General features: G+C 41.5%; 1 protein-coding gene across 1 annotated transcript; it reads left to right on the top strand.

The window, feature by feature from the left end:
• Window positions 1-2,044: 2,044 nt before the first annotated feature.
• Window positions 2,045-18,404, top strand: CHRNA9 (cholinergic receptor nicotinic alpha 9 subunit). The gene is made up of 5 exons (XM_004384656.2): window positions 2,045-2,413; window positions 3,165-3,310; window positions 5,099-5,253; window positions 12,299-12,831; window positions 17,411-18,404. The coding sequence occupies exons 1-5, from the start codon at window positions 2,350-2,352 to the stop codon at window positions 17,950-17,952; spliced, it is 1,440 nt and encodes a 479-aa protein (XP_004384713.1). The 5' UTR covers window positions 2,045-2,349; the 3' UTR covers window positions 17,953-18,404.
• Window positions 18,405-18,553: the final 149 nt, after the last annotated feature.

The following is an 18,553-nucleotide window of genomic DNA, read 5'->3' as shown; positions in this document are numbered from 1 at the left end:
ATTCTTAGCAATATCATCGTTGGTTATGAATCATTCTCATACTGATTTGGTTAGCCTTTGAACCAGTTTTTTAAAGCTGGTAGATCCTGGGTGACTTGGTAAATGTAGGAATTCTGAATCTGCAAAGCTAATCAGGGGTAAAAATTCCTAACGCTTACATGTTGTTGTTAGTTGGTGTTGAGTTGGCTCTGACTCATGGAGACGCCATATACAACAGAACGAAACACTACCAGGTCCTGCACCATCTTCAGGATCATTGGTATGCTCGAGTCCATTGATGTGGCTATTGTGTATTTTGAGTGTCTTCCAATCTAGGGGCTCATCCTCCAGCACTATATCAGACAATAGTCTGTTGTGATCCATAAGGTTTTCATTGGCTAATTTTCTCAAGTAGATTGCCAGGCATTTTTTCCTAGTCTGTCTTATTCTGGAAGTTCCACTGAAACATGTCTACCATGGATGACTCTACTGGTATTTGAAATATTAGTGGCAATAGCTTCCAGCATCACAGCAACATGCAAGCCACCACAGTACGACAAACTGACAGACAAGTGGTGGAATGCTTACATAGTACTTTACAATTTACAAAGGGCTTTTGCATACTTTATCTCCCAGTATCTCTGGGAGAAAGAAAATATTATTTTCCCCAGTCTATAGTTCAGGAAGGCTCGGAGAGGTTAGGTAACTTGTCCAGAATCATAGAGCTAGTAAGAGTTGGGGCTGGCAGTTGATTCCAAGTCCAATTCACAGTGTTGCGGCTTCTTAGGGGAGTGGATGCTCTTTTCCCATCCAGCACACCCCTCACACATATACTCACACACAGAGATTTACTACAAAAGGTCCAGGCCCAATGGGACAACTGAAGCATGGTCAGAAGCAGAAGGTAGGGAAGAAAACCAAAATGTTAGTCCAATATGTTCTAGAGATCGTGGAATTGCTTGTCTTTCCCTAAGTGCTGCTAGAAGCACATAGGGCCGTTCTGGCTGGCTGCCCTGTGGCTGGGTCTGTGTGATGGTTAAGATTGTGCGTCAACTTGGCTAGGCCATGATTCTCAGTGTTTTAATGTGCTCACTCCCATGATTGAATATAGTGTGAGTAGCCAGTCAGATGAAAGGGAGTTTCTTTGGGGGTGTGGCCTGCATCTGAATATAAGCAGACATTCTGGCTTTTTGCTCACTCTGGATCCTGTGGCTGCCTCCTGTCGTCTCATCTCCAGTTCTTGGGACTTGAGCTGTCAGCTTATCTGCCGAACTTGGGATTCGTCGATCTTTGCAGCTTGTGAGCAGAACTCTGCTCTCTGACCTGCCGATCTTGGGTTCGCCAGCCCCTGCAGCTATGACAATCAGGAGAAACCTTGTGGTCTTGCCTGCCAATCTTGGAATTCATCAACCTTCACAGCCTGTGAGCAGGAGCCCTGCTCTCTAACCTGCCGATCTTGGGCTCGCCGGCTTCTGTGGCTGCGTGACTTGGGAGAGGCTTCTACCCTGATCCGCGGACTTGGGACGTTCTAGCCTCTACAGTCGCACGGGCTGTTTCCTTGATATAAATCTCTTTCTATGTATATATTTGTACACTTTGCTGGTTTTGTTTCTCTAGAGAACCCAGCCTAAGACAGTCTGTTTAGCTTCCCTTAGTTCTTGGACTCAGGAGCATTGGTGATTCAGTGGTAGAATTCTCACCTTCCCTGTGAGGGACCCAGGTTCGATTCCTGGACAATGCATCTCATGCAAAGCCATCACCCCTCTGTCAGTGGAGGTGATGGTGAACAAGTTTCAGCAAAGCTTCCAGACTAAGATGGACTAAGAAGAAAGGCCTTGAGATCTACTTCCAAAAATCAGTAACTGAAAACCATATGGATCACAATGGTCCGATCCACAACCGATGTTTTTTGTTCCGTTGTGCATGAAGTTGCCATAAGCTGAGGCTGACTCCAGCTCGATAGCAGCTAACAAGTCCCTTGACTCAAACTGAATTTGCTTGCTGCAGACCTAGAAAGCTCCCGTTCTGCTTAGGCGAACTGGGGTGTTGGACATTCCCCTGAGTTATGCTCCTACTTCTCTTAGGGAGCCTCAACTGGGATGGCTCCCCCAGAACAACACTGCCTGATGTAAACCCACCCTGGGCTCCAGGCATCTCAGCCACTGGAGCTGCCAGTCTCGGATTACCGGAGGGGGAGGGAGAGCAGATCTGGCTCTCAAGACCTCAGATCCTTTTGGTAGTGCAAGCCTGAGCTCTCCACCTACCACAGTGAGACCGGGCAGAGTAGGGTCTTGTGTCTGGACCCTTCCCACTCACAGAGGCAAATAGAAGACAGCTGCCTGACTGGGGCTTCATAGATTCAGGAGAAAGATGAACTGGCCCTATTCCTGCATCTCCTTTTGTTTGATTTACTTTGCTGCCTCCAGACTGAGAGGTGAGGGGCTAGCGGCATGTAACCACCTGGGCTCATCTCAGGCGATTTCTTTGTTTGGGGGTGGAGTGAGGTGGGGCAGGAAAGACAGGACAAATGATTTAACTGCATGGAAATGGTCAGTGCTCCTTACTGACTCATGTTGAGCTGGGCCAAAAAACCAAACCAAACCAGTTGCCAAAGAGTTGGTTTTTACTCATGGGGCTCCCAAGTGTTTCAGAGTAAAACTGCACCCCACAGGGTTTTCAATGGCTGTGATCTTTCAGAAGGAGCTCTGGTGGCGAAGTGGTTAAAGCACTTGGCTGCTAACCAAAAGGTAGGCATTTTAACCCACCAGCTGCTCTGTGGGAGAAAGATGTGGCAGTCTGCTTCCATAAAGATTTACAGCCTTGGAAACCCCATGGCGCGGCTTTACTCTGTCTTATAGGGTCGCTATGAGTCAGAATTGGCTCAATGGCAGTGGACAGTTGGTGGGTGATCTTTCGGAAGTAGATTGCCAGGCCTTTCTTTCGATCCACCTCTGGGTGGATTCAAACTGCCAACCTTTCAGTTAGTAGCTGTACCCTTGACCTTTGCACAATCCAGGGATTCCCTGATCTGTGTAGGGCATACGAAAAAACAACTCCCACGGACCCAAAGTTTGTCTCTAACTGATGCTGGGTGGTCCCCAATTTTAGACCTCAGTCTGGCATTCTTTGCCTTGAAATACACATAACACTCCAAATTTTGATCCAAGGTTCCTCTTTTTGAGCAGCTGTAGAGTCAGCAGATGGAAAATATGCTCAGAAGTTGTTCAATGACCTTTTTGAAGATTATTGCAATGCTCTCCGTCCAGTGGAAGATACAGATAAAGTCCTGAATGTTACTCTGCAGATTACACTTTCTCAGATAAAGGATATGGTGAGTAACATATGGTAGTGACTCTCTGGAATGTTGCTTAGAATGAAAAACAACTGTCCTTTCCAGATGGACTGTCCTAACTGGGAATTGGAGAGGGGACGAGAGCAGATAGCTCTGTGTGCGAGCTGGAGGGAGAAGGGAGCACCAGGGGAAGCTTTCTACAAAATTAATTTCACTAAATGTTACCTAATCCTGGCCATTAACTGTAACCATCTTAGATCATCTAAAGAAATGTGGTCTTACATATTGTATAGTTCTGTTTGTATAAAATGTCCAGAGTAGGAAAATCCATAGGGATGGAAAGCAGATTAGTGGTTGGTAGGGGCTGGGGTGAAGGGGTATGGGGAATGATTGCTTTCTGGGGTGATGAAAATGTTCTGGAATTAGTGTTTGATGATTGCACAACGTTGTGAATGCACTGGAAGTCATTGAATATTAAGTATTAAAATTATTAGTATTAAAACACCTAAAATAGTTAAAATGGTTTTATGTTATGTAAATTTTCCCTTAATTAAAAAAAAACTATTGTTTTAAGATGACACGCCTTATTTAGTGCTTATGGGTATTTGATTACACAAAGGTATGAAACCTCAAGGATTTGCCTTCTGTTCATTGAGATATCTCCTGACTTCCTCATTCAAATATGTCATTAGTTGATTGATTTACAGAGAACTTTGAGCAGTTGATCTATGCAAAGATCTGATTTGTCCACTTTACATTTTGAACACTAAATCAAGCCGAAAAAGAATATGGCTTTCGTAGTCAATCAAGGGGATAGAATAAAACAGCTCTCATTTATGTATTGAAAATAGATTAACCAAAAAACCTGTTGCCGTCGAATCGATTCCGACTCACAGCAACTGTATAGGACAGAGTAGAATTGCCCCATAAGGTTTCCAAAGCTGTAATCTTTACGGAAAGGAGCCTGATGGTGCAGTGGTTAAGCACACAGCTGCTAACTGAAAGTTTGGCAGTTCAAACCCACCAGCTGTTCCATGGGAGAAAGATGCAGCAGCCTGCTTCCGTAAAGACTAAAGAAAAACACCCACTGCCATCGAGTTGATTCTGACTCTTAGTGACCCTGAAGGGCAGAGTAGAACTGTCCCGTAGGGTTTCCAAGGCCGTAAATCTTTATATGGAAGCAGACTGCCACATCTTTCTCCTGCAGAGTGGCTGGCGGGTTCGAAACCCACCCTTTCAGTTAGCAACCAAGCACTTAACAACTATGCCACAAGGGCTCCCTGAAAATAGGTTAGTGCTCTTGCAATTCCTATTGCGAAGAACAAGTGTTCTAGAGATGGAGGCTGTCTTAGCTTCCTAATTCTGCTTTAACAGAAATACCATGAGTGGGCGGCTTTAAAAACAAAAAATCTCCAGTTGTGGAGGCTAAAAGGCCAAAGCTGGTCGCATCCATGTCTATTCTTTCTGTGAGCTTCTCTCCTAGTTTCTGGTGTCTGTTGGCAATCCTTGGGGTTCCTTTGTAGATGATCCTCACCTCTGTCTTCCCCATCGTGTGTGCGAGTGTGCATGCGTGTGTGCGTTGTGTATGTGTGTGCTGCGCTTGATATAACTCAGAAGTGATTACACTGGTATGACCTCAACCGACTGATTACATTATGTTAGATTGCATCGCAGGAAGTTATTTCATTACATTACATTAGATTACATCCACAGGCATAGGGGTTAGGATTTCAACACATATTTTGGGGAGACACAATTGAATCCATAAAGGAGGACATTTGGTTGAGGTTCCTACTAGACAAAGTTACATCTAGGTTCATTATGCAGGATGAAAGAAACCAAATTCTGACCGCCTACTTATGGATCCGCCAAATCTGGCATGACGCATATCTCAAGTGGGATCGAGACCTATATGATGGGCTGGACTCCATCAGGATCCCCAGCGACCTGGTATGGAGGCCGGACATTGTCCTGTATAACAAGTAAGCGCAAATCAGACCTGTGGTTTGTCAGGACTGAGCTTCAATTTGTTGACTGAACAGAATTTAAACAAGATAAAAAAGAAATGTTTAAAACACGTGTGGAGTTAAGTACTAATTCATGTCCCTAGGTTATTATTATTTCATTATTTAAATTTTGTGATCATGAAAGCTTAGAACTAGAGATTCTTGAATCCAATCAATCTAAATTCCTCCTTTTCAGATGAAAAATTGAAGGCCCTGACTTATCCAAGATCATGTATCAAAAACAATGATACTATTAAAATCAAATCAGAACGGTCTGGCTAGAAACTAGGCTATGGACTTTGGACTTTGTGGAGGACTGAGGATAAATCAGATCATGAGATCACCAGTTGGTCTGTTCCTGGTCTCAGAGCAAGGGGCCTTATGTAAACGAGTAGGTCAGTTTATGTTTTTCAAACTGTAATGTGCACACAAATAAACATTTGGAATTTTGTTAAAATACAGATTCTCATTCAGTAGATCTAGGGTGGGGCCCGAGGGTCTGCATTTCTACCAAACTTCCAGATAATGTTGGTGTTGCTGGCTCTTGGACCACACTTTGAGAAGGAACCAGATTACTCCATTACAAAATCAAGTTGAATTACTCCACTTGTTGTTGAAGGGGCTTCTTTCTCATTTTGTTCTGGAACCCATTTCTGTGGGTTGCAAAAAACTCTGTAACTCAGAACAAGGTGAATGAGGGGCAGCCCAGGGAGGTCCCCTGGACCTTTTGGTGGGCATGAATTTCCCTTCAGGAAGCAACTCTGCTAAGTTGAGGCTAGATTTTAGTCATTTTGCTCCTTACTCAGCTGTCCAAGGGTCATGACCTCTTGATTCTTAGCCCTGATCCTACTGTCCATTTCTCACTCTGAGTGGCCAGCGGGGTCTTCCATATCCCTTCCCAAGCAAGATAACATTCAAGGGATGGTGCTTTATCACTACAGTCCACCTCCCTTCCCATGTTCATGCACTCTCTCTCTCCCACAAACACGCATACACACACATACACAGCAACAAAATGAGCCATATTGTCGATTACCTCTCTCTCACCCATAGGGTGCAGGAGAGTAATCCGAGAATACAGTTAACAGAAATCTCTCACAACATTTTACAAGTCCTAACATTTTTTTCTCCCTGGAAAACATATAGAATGCTGGTCCTCTACTGCATCCTGCTTTGACTGGCAGAGGCAGTGACCAGCTCTTATTGAAACACTTCTTTCCCAGCTTGCATTGTGTATTAGTTTCCTAGGGCTGTCATAACAAAGCACCACAAGCTGGGCGGCTTAAAATAACAGCAATTTATTATCTCACAGTTCTGGAGGCCAGAAGTCTGAAATCAAGGTGTTGGCAGGTCCATGCTCTGGGGAAGAATCCTTCCTTGCCTCTTCTGGCTTCTGATGATCCCACGTGCTCCTTGGCTAGTGACAGCGTAACTGCCATCTTTCCCTTCATTTTCGTATGGCATCTTCTCTCTGTGTCTGTGTCTTCACATGGGATTCTCTTCTCTGCATCTGTCTTTTCTCTTTTTATAAGGACACCAGTCAGATCAAGGGTCCACCCTACCCCACTATGACCTCATGTTAACTAATTACATCTGCAAAGATGCTATTTCCAAATAAGGCCACATCCATAGGTATGAGGGGTTAGGACTTGAAATATATTTGTGATGGACACAACTCAACCCATAATACACGATAAGCCTACTCCCAAAGCCAAACCCATTGCCGTCGAGTCGATTCCAACTGATAGCCACCCTACAGGACAGAGTAGAACTGCCCCATAGGGTTTCCAAGGTGCAGCTGGTGGATTTGAACTGCCAAACTTTTGGTTAGCAGCCAAGCTCTTAACCACTGTGCCACCAGGACCTACTCCAGTACTTTGTTATTAGAGAAGCCAATTAGATGCTCATGAGCTCACACAAAACTACTGTGGCTTTTATAAATTCTGTCCCCATTTACCATCCCCTCTAGATTACTGGCCTTGAGATGTGTGAAAAAATCCCTTTTTCACATAGAGCCTTTTCACCATGCTTTTTAATCAACTTATTGCTGTTCCTCTGGGTTGATTCTTTAGTCTTCTGCTCTCCTGTCATGGACAATTCCATTTCTGATACTTTTTCTCCTCTACCTTCTCCTTCTCAGTGATTTCAGAGTTTTACTATTTTGAAGGAGCTCTAAGAGAAGCATTTACATTCCTTTAACCAACTGAAATGAGAATACCAAACCAGTTGCCATTGAGCCGACTCTGACTCATGGCAACCCCATGTGTGTCAAAGCAGAACTGGGCCCCATCTGATTTTTTTTGGAAGTAGATCATGAGGTCTTTCTCCGAGGTGCCTCTGGGTAGATTCGATCCATCAACTTTTCAGTTAGCCGCCAAGCATATTAACTGTTTGCACCACCCAGGGACTCCTAAAATGAGAATAGAAGAGAGTTATTTCATCAGGAAAAGGAGAAACCTCAGTCAAGGCTGTTTCTCTGACTCTGGCCCTTCTATCTGAATTTGTGACCCTGAGGAAACTTCTGATCCCAGATATAATGTCATCACTTATCATGAGCTGTCATAGAATTTTGTAGACCACAAAATGGACTTCTTGAGTGGTGGTGGAGAGGGAAAGGAGTGTCATGACAGTTGATTCAGTCTGGTGTGATAAGGATAGTTTGGGCAGGAAGATGTTTGGCATCTAGACTCATTGTTGGTGTCTACATCCATGGGGTTAGACTTGTTAGGAAGTAATCAGGATGGCAATGGGCTTGGAAGCTATGTCTATGAGGAGCAGTTGAATTTTTTTGGTGCTTAGTTTGGAAGACAGGAGTCTATGGGAAGACTTGATATTTGTCTTAGACAGTCATTAAGAAAAGAAGGTAGAGAAAATTGCTCCAGAGGACAAAACCCAAGACAATAAGAAGAAGTTAAAGGAAGGAAGACTCCACTCAATCAAAGAAAATTTCCCTAATAACTTGAGCAACAGATTTTTCCAGGAGGTTGTGAGATCTTCAGCAACATAATAGTTCAAGCAGATACTGACTCTATGTTTGTTAGCAAATCAGTAAAGGGGTAAATGAATTGGAGCTCAAAGTCCTAGTCGGGGGTGGTGGCTAACAAAAAGGCTGCAAAGATTCCTGGCATTTTTAGATTAGGTAAAGAGTAGGCTACAGAAATTTCAAATTTGCATTTATTATGGGAAAGATTTAATGGATAGATTTTTTAAAAAAATTTTTTCCCTTACAAAAATTTATACATACATTGTTATGTGACTCTAATTGTTCTCCCCATACTGTGACAGCACACTCCTCCTTTCCACCCCTGATTCCCCATGTCCATACAACCAGCTCCTAACCCTCTCTGCTTTCTCATCTCACCTCCGGACAGAAGCTGCCCGTTTAGTCTCTTGTATCTACTTGAGCTAAGAGGCACACTCCTCATGAGTATCACTTTATGTCCCACAGTCCAGTCCAATCTCTGTCTGAAGAGTTGGCCTCAGAAATTGTTTTAGCTCTGGGCTGATAGAGAATCCAGGGGCCATGCTTTCCAGGGTACCTCCAGTCCCAGTCAGACTATTAAGTCTGGTTTTCTTACTAGAATTTGAGTTCTGCACCCCACCTTTTTCCTGCTCCATCAGGGACTCTCTGTTGTGTTCCCTGTCAGGGCGGTCATTGGTGCTAGCCAGACACCATCTAGTTCTTCTGGTCTCAGGCTGATGAAGTCTCTGGTTTATGTGGAACTTTCTGTCTCTTGGGCTAACTGTCCTTGTGTCTTTGGTGTTCTTCATTCTCCTTTACTGCAGGTGGTTGGGACCAATTGATGCATCTTAGATGGCCACTTACAAGCTTTTAAGACCCCAGACGCCACTCACCAAAGTAGGATGAAGAACATTTTCTTAATAAGCTTTGTTATGCCAATTGACCTAGATGTCCCCTAAAAGCATGGTCCCCAGACCCCTACCTCTGCTACTCTATCCCTTAAAGTGTCTGATCGTATTCAAGAAACTTCTTAGCTTTGGTTTAGTCCATTTGTGCTGACTTCCCCTGTAGTGTGTGCTGTCCTTCCTTTCACCTAAGGTAACTCTCACCTACTATCTAGTTAGTAAATAACCCTCCCCCTCCCTCCACACCCTTTTAGCCATCAAAGAATGTTTTCTTCTGTATTTAAACCTTTTCTTGAGTTCTTATAATAGTGGTCTTATACAATATTTATCCATTTGTGACTGACTAAATTCACTCAGTGTAATGACCTCCAGCTTCCTCCATGTTATGTTTCACAGCTTCAACATTGTTCTTTATCATTGAGTACTATTCCATTGTCTGGATATACCATAATTTGTTTATCCATTTGTCCGTTGATGGGCACCTAGGTTGTTTCCATCTTTTTGCTATTGTGAACAGTGCTGCGATGAACATGGGGGCACATATATCTATTCGTGTGACAGCTGTTATTTCTCTAGGATATATTCCAAGGAGTGGGATAGCTGGATCATGTGGTACATCTATTTCTAGCTTTTTAAGGAAGTGCCAAATTGATTTCCAAAGTGGTTGTACCATTTTACATTCCCACCAACAGTGTATAAGTGTTCCGGTCTCTCCACAACCTCTCCAGCATTTATTATTTTTTGTTTTTTGGATTAAGGATAGCCTTGTTGGGGTGAGATGATATCTCATTGTAGTTTTGATCTGCACTTCTCTCATGGCTAATGATCATGAGCACTTCCTCATGTGTCTATTCACCGCCTGAATGTCTTATTTGGCAAAGTGCCTGTTCATATCCTTTGCCCATTTTAATTGGGTTATTTTCCTTTTTGTTGTTGAGGTTTTTCAGTATTTTGTAGATTGTAGAGATTAGACACTGATTGGATTTGTCGTAGCCAAAAATTTCTTCCCAGTCTGTAGGTTGTCTTTTTACGCTTTTGGTGACGTCTTTTGATGAGCATAAGTGTTTGATTTTTAGGAGCTCCTATTTATCTGGTCTCTCTTCTGGTGCTTGTGCATTGTTATTTATGGTTCGTATTCTGTTTATGCCATGTATTAGGGCTCCTAGCATTGCCACTACTTTTTCTTCCATGATCTTTATCGTTTTCAATTTTATATTTAAGTCTTTGATCCATTTTGAGTTAGTTTTTGTGCATGGTGTGAGGTATGGGTCTTGTTTCAGTTTTTTGCAGATGGATATCCAGTTATGCCAGCACCATTTGTTAAAGAGACTGTCTTTTCCTCAATTAATGGACTTTGGGCCTTTGTCTAATATCAGCTGCTCATAGTTGGATGAATTTATATCTGGATTCTCAGTTTTGTTTCATTGGTCTATGTATCTGTTGTTGTACCAGTACCAGGCTGTTTTGACTACTGTGGCAGTATAATAGGTTCTAAAATCAGGTAGTGTGAGGCCTCCCACTTTGTTCTTCTTCTTGAGTAATGCTTTACTTATCCGGGGCCTCTTCCCTTTCCATATGAAGTTGGTGATTTGTTTCTCCATCTCATTAGAAAATGCCAGTGGAATTTGGATCAGGATTGCCTTGTATCTGTAGATCGCTTTGGGAAGAACTAACATTTTCACAATGTTGACTCTACCTATCCATGAGCAAGGTATGTTTTTCCGCTTATGCAGGTCTCTTTTGGTTTCTTGCAGTAGTGTCTTAGAGTTTTCATTGTATAGGTCTTTTACGTCTCTGGTTAGATTTATTCCTAAGTATTTTATCTTCTTGGGGGCTATTGTAAATGGTATTGATTTGGTGATTTCCTCTTCAAGGTTTTCTTTGTTGGTGTAAAGGAATCCAACTGATTTTTGTATGTTTATCTTGTATCCTGAAACTTTGCTGAAATCTTCTATTAGTTCCACTAGTTTTCTTGTGGATTCTTTAGGGTTAATGGCTGGATTTTAATGGACAGTTTTGTTGGATTTCAGACCTAGTGAAGAACTGGGTACACTAATGCATTCAGAGGAGCTCTGGTGGCATAGTGGTTAAGAACTTGGCTGCTAACCAAAAGGTTGGTAGTTTGAATCCACCAGCCACTCCTTGGAAATCATATGGGGCAGCTCTATTCTGTCCTATAGGGTCACTATGAGTCAGAATCATTCGGGAGGATTTGTCTAGAATTTAGTTTTAAGGTTACAATACATAGCCTAGATGATTGAAAGGATGGCAAAACTTTCAGATGAGATTGGAAGTAAAGGAGGGGGAGGAGGAAGAAGTTTGGATAAAAAAATGATGACTTTCGTGTGGGACATGTTCAGTTTGGGAAACCAAAGGAACATCCACATGGAGACATCCAATAAGGGGATTGCAAAGGCAAATCTTAAAAAATGATCTTAAAGGGTGACTCTGTTTCACCTGTTTTTACTCTTTGGGCCACTTTGGATCTGAACTCCAAGGAGACAGAATCAGTTGGGCCTAACTTGCGTCACACAGCCAGCCCCTGGCCTGGGGAGGTTGATGCACCTTTGATCAACAGTTCTGCCACCTTGCAGTGGTGGTGGCGAAAGAGTAATCCCCTAAAGGAAAACTGAAATTCTATAACCAAAAAGGACAGGCATAATGTTGATAAAGCAAAAAAGAACGCATGTCTATAATGCTTGATTATCTCAAAGATTATGAGTGATTGAATTATTTTTTCTGTGTTTTCCAAATGTTCTACAACAAACATGTACAACTCTTACAACAGCAACAAAAAACTATTTTAACATTTTGGTTCCCAAAGTTAACAAAATCAAGAAAACAGAGACTCCCTGTCATATTTTAGCCTCAGCAAGGATTTTTTTTGGTCTGGATGTTTGCATATACCTGGACCAAGAGAGTGACATTGAGAATGGAGAGGAAAGGACATTGAGCAGAGATGCTTTAAAGAATCTAAGAAAACTTGGCCCCTGACTAGTTACAGGAGACGGAGGAAGGTAAATTAAAGTTGATTGCAAGTTTTCAAGCTGGAGTGGTAGGGAAAATGGCGATCCATTGGTAAAAACACTCAAGTGACAGGCATGGGGCAGTAAGCTATCTAGAGTAAGCTTCCATTTTCCTCTCTGACCTCCAGGGCAGATGATGAGTCTTCAGAGCCTGTGAACACCAATGTGGTCCTGCGGTACGATGGGCTGATCACCTGGGATTCACCAGCCATCACCAAGAGCTCCTGTGTGGTGGATGTCACCTACTTCCCTTTTGATAAGCAGCAGTGCAACCTAACCTTTGGTTCCTGGACATACAACGGCAATCAGGTGGACATATTCAATGCTCTGGACAGCGGAGACCTCTCCGATTTCATTGAGGATGTGGAGTGGGAGGTCCATGGCATGCCTGCTGCGAAAAATGTGATCTCCTATGGCTGCTGCTCTGAGCCTTACCCAGATGTGACATTCACTCTCCTTCTGAAGAGGAGATCATCGTTCTATATTGTCAACCTCCTCGTCCCATGTGTCCTCATATCTTTTCTGGCCCCCTTGAGTTTTTACCTCCCAGCAGCCTCTGGGGAAAAGGTGTCCCTGGGAGTGACAATCCTCTTGGCCATGACAGTATTTCAGCTAATGGTGGCAGAGATCATGCCAGCCTCAGAAAATGTCCCTCTGATAGGTAAGTTCAAGTGTCTTGCACCTTGAGCCTACTTGGTAGTGACTGGGTTTGTGTGTGAGCCTTTTTTAATGCATAACATTTGGATCAACTTCAGGCCAATACTGTCATATAATTCATTTGGTGTCTGCAGTTGGCATCTTTGAATGCAGATATGACTTGTTTTAACAAGCCTTCTGTGTGATTCTGAGGCACTTTCTGTTCAACTCTGAAACCCACAAGTCAAGGGCTCTGATTTGAAGTCAAAGAAACCTACATTTGAACTCTGATTTCACCACTCACTCCTTGATTAATCTTAGTCAAGTTGCTTCATCTCTTAGTCTAAACTGCTTCATCTGCAACATTTGTTTGCTTCTTACCTCACTGTGTCGTTGCTTAGCAAAGAACCTGGCATATGATAAGCACTGAGTAAATAGTGATTATTACTTTTTCACAATATAAGAATTTTCTTCTTGGAAATAGCGGCAAATATGATAGAAATGAGCTGAATTTTTAAGTCTGCCTTTAATAGAATAAATCTTAACTTTTACTGGGCATAAAAACTGTGGGAGATATTAAAATGCAGATTCCCCCACCCAAAGAGTTTAACTTAGCTGTCTTGGGCAAGATTCGGTAATAGGCATTTTAAAGAAGCACTTTCGGTGTTTCGAAAGCAGACATTTCCAAAAATCTGTGATCATGAAATGTCCCTCCAATGTTTGGAGTGTGGAGTGAGACTACCTTCCCTGTCTCCCTTCTCCTTTACCTACTTTGTTCTGAGATCTTCCTACAGCCTTTCACACCTACTTCCTGCCTTCCAGCACACCCCTCAGCTCCAACACCTCTATCTCAACGGATTGCTGTTGTAATAGATGCTTGCCAGAGTCTGAAGCTAGGCCTAATTTTCAGTTCCTTAAAGTAAGCAACGAGGGGAAATTTTGGAATGCCAAGAGACTTAAAGACCAATAACAAAGGGATATTCTACTGCCTTTTTACTATCTACTGAATTCAGTATCATCCAATATTCAGACATTACTGCATTGGTTTTTCTGGAGATTTCTTCTTTTTATTTTTCTCCAAGCAACACACATACACTCAACCCTCTTTTATGAAGGATTTTTTTTTCCTATGGATAAATAATTGACACTGTTATTACCTCTCCTGAGGCAGAAATGATTGGCAGTGATGACATCTTGTTTGAGGCAGGCTCAATTTTCAGGTCTCTCTCTCCTCTTTGGCAGTAACATTAAACAGCAAGCTAGCATAATTTCTGAACAGAGATGTCTCACAGGAATTTTGCAAGCATTACTTGTTCTGTTTGTGTGATTATGTGAAATTTATCTTTTTAAGAAGGGTGCACACATGCTTCTTAAATAATCACAATCTGTCATTTTCATCTATTTCTCAAGGGAAACATAGTTAAGTATAGGTGAAGGTTAAGACCAATAAAAAAAGAAAAAACCAAACCCATTGCTGTCGAGTTGACTCCGACTCATAGCGACCCTGTAAGAACTGTCCCATCGGGTTTCCAAGGAGTGGCTGGTGGATTCGAACTGTTGACCTTTTGTTTAGCAGCCATAACCCTTAACCACTGCACCACCAGGGCTCCAAGACCAATAAAGAGACATTTTATTCATTCTTCTTTGGATTCATTCATTCAACAAAAGTTTATTGAGCACTTACTATGCCAAGTTCTGTTCTAAGCCCCAGTGATATAGCAATGAACACATTTGTCCAAAGATCTCGGGAACCCCAATCCTGAGGTTTTGGCACTGGTTCCCTGAAGTCACTGCACTCTACCCAGACTTTATCCACTCTGCTCATCCTGTTCTTCTCTACTATCTCCTTCTTTCTAACCTGTCACTTTGATCCTGCACTTGTCTGAAACCATAATCCCCTCTACCCAATAACCTAGGAGCTTGATGAGTATTCAGTAATGCTGGCCCTCTGCACACGAATATCCTGAAAGTTCTTGTGGGAAGCATTTTTCTCCAAATCCTAAATTATTAATACATTTTGAAAAACATCAACTTAGTTTTTATGTCACGTTAATGTTTCTAATCCCTCCAAAAAAATAAATAAATAAACCCAGATAGTATTTTAATTGGAATTGCATTGAAATTATAGAGTAACTTGGAAAGAATTGATAAGCTTTATTATAATAAATTGTTGTCAGAGTGACACCTATTACCCCCTCCAGAGGAGTTCCACCGGGTGCAGGATAGCAAAGAGCGTGCCACCAGGAGCAGTAGCCTGGTGTCGAATCATTTCATTGTTTTCACGTGTCGGGGTCACCAAGAAAGACACAACTTACACAGACACCGAGTAAAACAGTAGTAGCGTTCTCACAGGAAAGATAAGAGTAATACCAACGTCAGTAATGTGCGTCAGTCCCTCATGGCCAGCGGGGGACTCCTCACGGCCAACACTGGATGTTGGGTTGCACACACCCCTCTCATGCTGCAGGTGAAAGACCCCATTTCCTCCCATGAGGAACAGATATAGAGGTAGAGTTGGCCAGGGGCCACCATATGACATACACAGATAAGCAGAACAAAGAGGTACACATCAAGCCAGTAACAGGGAGATATCACAGAACAAGGCAGAACATCCAGCACAAATTATCAGAAGATATTCCAGGTCCGGGACCCTGATGGGGCAGCCCAGAGGAGGGGCAGAGAGGACTGCTATCCTAACAATTGTCCCATCTGTGAACATGGCATAGCTCTCCGCTCACATGATTCATCTTAAAAGCCTTTAATAGATTTTATATTGTCTCCCTAAATAACTTGTACATTCTTGTACAAGACCTTTTGCATTCTTTCCTAGATAATTTTTTTGTTCTTGTTGTTGCTATTGTGAATAGTATCTTATATATATAGTAGTCACTAAAAAAAAAAAAAGATTTTGTTGAGTTAGTTATTCCTGGTGTGAAGAAATACTATTGATTTTTAATAAGTTGATATTAGTATCTTGATAAAATCTCTTATTAATTCTAATGATTTGTTAAGCCTATTGAACTTTCTATGTAGATGAGCAAAATATCTGCAAATCATGACACTATACCTCCACCCTTCCAATTTTACCACTTCTTTGGTCCTGTAATGTTGGCTTGGACCTCCAGGTTTATGAGAGGCAATAGCACGTATGGAACGTTCTCCTGATCTTATAGGAACGTGTCCTAGATGTTTGCATTAAGTGTAGCATTTGGTGTACGTTTCCGGCCCACAGACTTTACCTTTTTGAGGAAGTTCCATCTACTTTTAGTTTTGTCAGAGATTTTAGCAAATAATAGTGGATGGCAAACATTATCAAATGCTTTGTCTTCATCTATTAAAATAATCATGTGAATTTCTCTTTTAGCCCATTACTGTAGTAAATGACATCAATAAGTTTTTGGATGTTGAACCTCTTTGTATTCCTGAGCTAAATCCTTCTTTATCATGGTGTATTATCATTTTAATAAACTGTTGGATTCAGTTAGATTTTGTTAATTATTTTTATAGGATTTTCTCAAATATGTCTATAAGTGAAATGAGCCCTAAATCGCCTTTCTTGTCAGTTTTGGAATCAAGGTTATCTTCACTTCATAAAATGTGTTGGGCAGCTGTCTCTCCTTTTCTGGAACAACTTGCATATATACGAATTATCTATCCATTCCTTGAAAGTTTGGTAAAACTCACCTATAAAACATTTTGGGTCTAAAGCTTTTTTGGGGGGAGGAAGGGAGGAAGTATTTGATTGATTCTCATTTCTATTCAAGTGTTCTCTTTCTTCTTGCACTAATGTTGACATCATGTATTTTTCCAGAAATTTAATTATTTCATCCAGGTTATCAAATGTATTACAATATGGCTATTTATAATGTTAATTTATTATTTTCTAAATTTCAGCTTTTGTATCTTTTCCCTCCCTCTCTCTCTTTTTCCTTGAGCAATCTTTTATCACAAGTTTATTTATTTTATTAGTCTTTTCAAACAGCTTGCTTTTGGTTTTGTTCATCTTCTCAATTGTTTTGCTTTATATTTCATAGATTTGTGCCCTTATTTTATTGTTTACTTTCTTTATTTTCCCTTTCCATGAACATTTGCTTTATATAATCCACATTTTAAAGACTAGTAGTGACACAATGTCTCCTTTCTTACTCAATAGTAATAGACTTCCATATTAACGAGGTCTGAGAACAATTCTGAGAGCTGGTCTAGTTTATTAATTATTTGTTTTTTGAAATAGAAAGATTTTTTTACATCATGATCTCAGCAAACATTTATAAAACTTTTACCTTTGGGCAGAGACAATGCTGAGAACTTTACTGCGTCATCCCAATGGAACCTCATCACACTCTTGTGGATTAGATACTACTATTAACCCACTTTACAGTGAAGGAAGCCAAGGCTTGGTAAGATTATATAACTTGCCACAGGTCACGTGTCTAGTGAGTGACGGAGCTGGCATTTGAACGCAGAAATCTGAATCAAAAGCTTCTACTAGAAACCACTAGGCTGTATCAGTTCTTTAGAAAAGTTCTTGATTTCTTTCTTCTTAAGCCAAACTTGAGGACAGTTTTAAGCTAACTCGGTTGTCATGATTGTTTTAATTCCAGGCAAATACTACATAGCCACGATGGCCTTGATCACAGCCTCCACTGCCTTGACCATTATGGTGATGAATATCCACTTCTGCGGGGCCGAGGCCCAGCCAGTGCCAAACTGGGCCAGAGTGGTCATCCTGAAATACATGTCCAGGATCCTGTTTGTCTATGACGTGGGTGAAAGCTGCCTTAGCCGGCGCCATGACAGGAGGCGGGACCACTTCTCAAAGGTTTATGGCAAACTCCCAGAGTCTAATCTGAAAAGAGCTGGGAACAAAGACCTTTCCAGAAAGAGGGAAATAAACAAACTCTTAAAAAATGATTTGGGGTGCCAGGGTGAGAATCCACAGGATGCTGACAATTACTGTGCACGGTACAATGGGCTGACGAAGAATATCGAGTACATTGCCAAGTGCCTCAAAGACCACAAGGCCACCAATTCCAAGGGGAGTGAATGGAAGAAGGTTGCAAAAGTGATAGACCGATTCTTCATGTGGATTTTTTTCATTATGGTGTTTGTGATGACGATTTTGATAATAGCAAAAGCAGATTAGTGGGCATTTGTTATCTAGGGGACAAATCAATAAAATTCCCTGTGATCTACTCCAGTGTTCTTCCAAGCCAGTTTTGTCCATATATAATTGAAGGGTTATGTTGTGTATACTTTATGTTTTTAATTTCAAATCCATAATATAGCTACTTGTCAGGTTAAATTAAGCAGACGTTCCAAAGTTTCAAGGGTAATAAGATGGAGGAAATAGGGAGGGGTCCCTTTTATAGCTTACCAGAAGGGTTTGTGGCTGGCTTGTAGGTTACACAATTATTTTCCTCTTTAGCAGTGCAGATCACAAAGTACACCACATTATAGTACACAAAATTATGTACATGATGTACACAAAATGTATGAAACAAAACAAAAAAACTTGTTTCCTCTTAGTCCCTATTTAAACACGTTTTCAGAAAAGGAGATAAGTCATACATACCTTAGTGTTATTTAAGTTTCGATGGCATGGTATGTTTCAAGCCATATCTCAAATGGTGTAATGAAAGGGTTTGTTACACTACAAAAAGGAACTCTACTGACCACCAATTTAATGGAGAAGACAGTTTTCTTGATAACGATAATGTCATATAGGCTGGTTATGTTTTATACGG

This window comes from Trichechus manatus, unplaced genomic scaffold (genome assembly GCF_000243295.1).
Source record: "Trichechus manatus latirostris isolate Lorelei unplaced genomic scaffold, TriManLat1.0 scaffold00126, whole genome shotgun sequence".
Classification (NCBI taxonomy): domain Eukaryota; kingdom Metazoa; phylum Chordata; class Mammalia; order Sirenia; family Trichechidae; genus Trichechus; species Trichechus manatus.
Note: the sequence above shows the minus strand (reverse complement) of the source record. Positions and strands in the feature narration are given on the sequence as shown.

Coding starts and splice junctions, on each gene's coding strand:
- CHRNA9 (XM_004384656.2), top strand. CDS start 2,350: ATGAACTGGCCCTATTCCTGCATCTCCTTTTGTTTGATTTACTTTGCT. Junction 3,311..5,098: donor TTTCTCAGATAAAGGATATG/GTGAGTAACATA, acceptor TTCATTATGCAG/GATGAAAGAAACCAAATTCT. Junction 5,254..12,298: donor GACATTGTCCTGTATAACAA/GTAAGCGCAAAT, acceptor TCTGACCTCCAG/GGCAGATGATGAGTCTTCAG.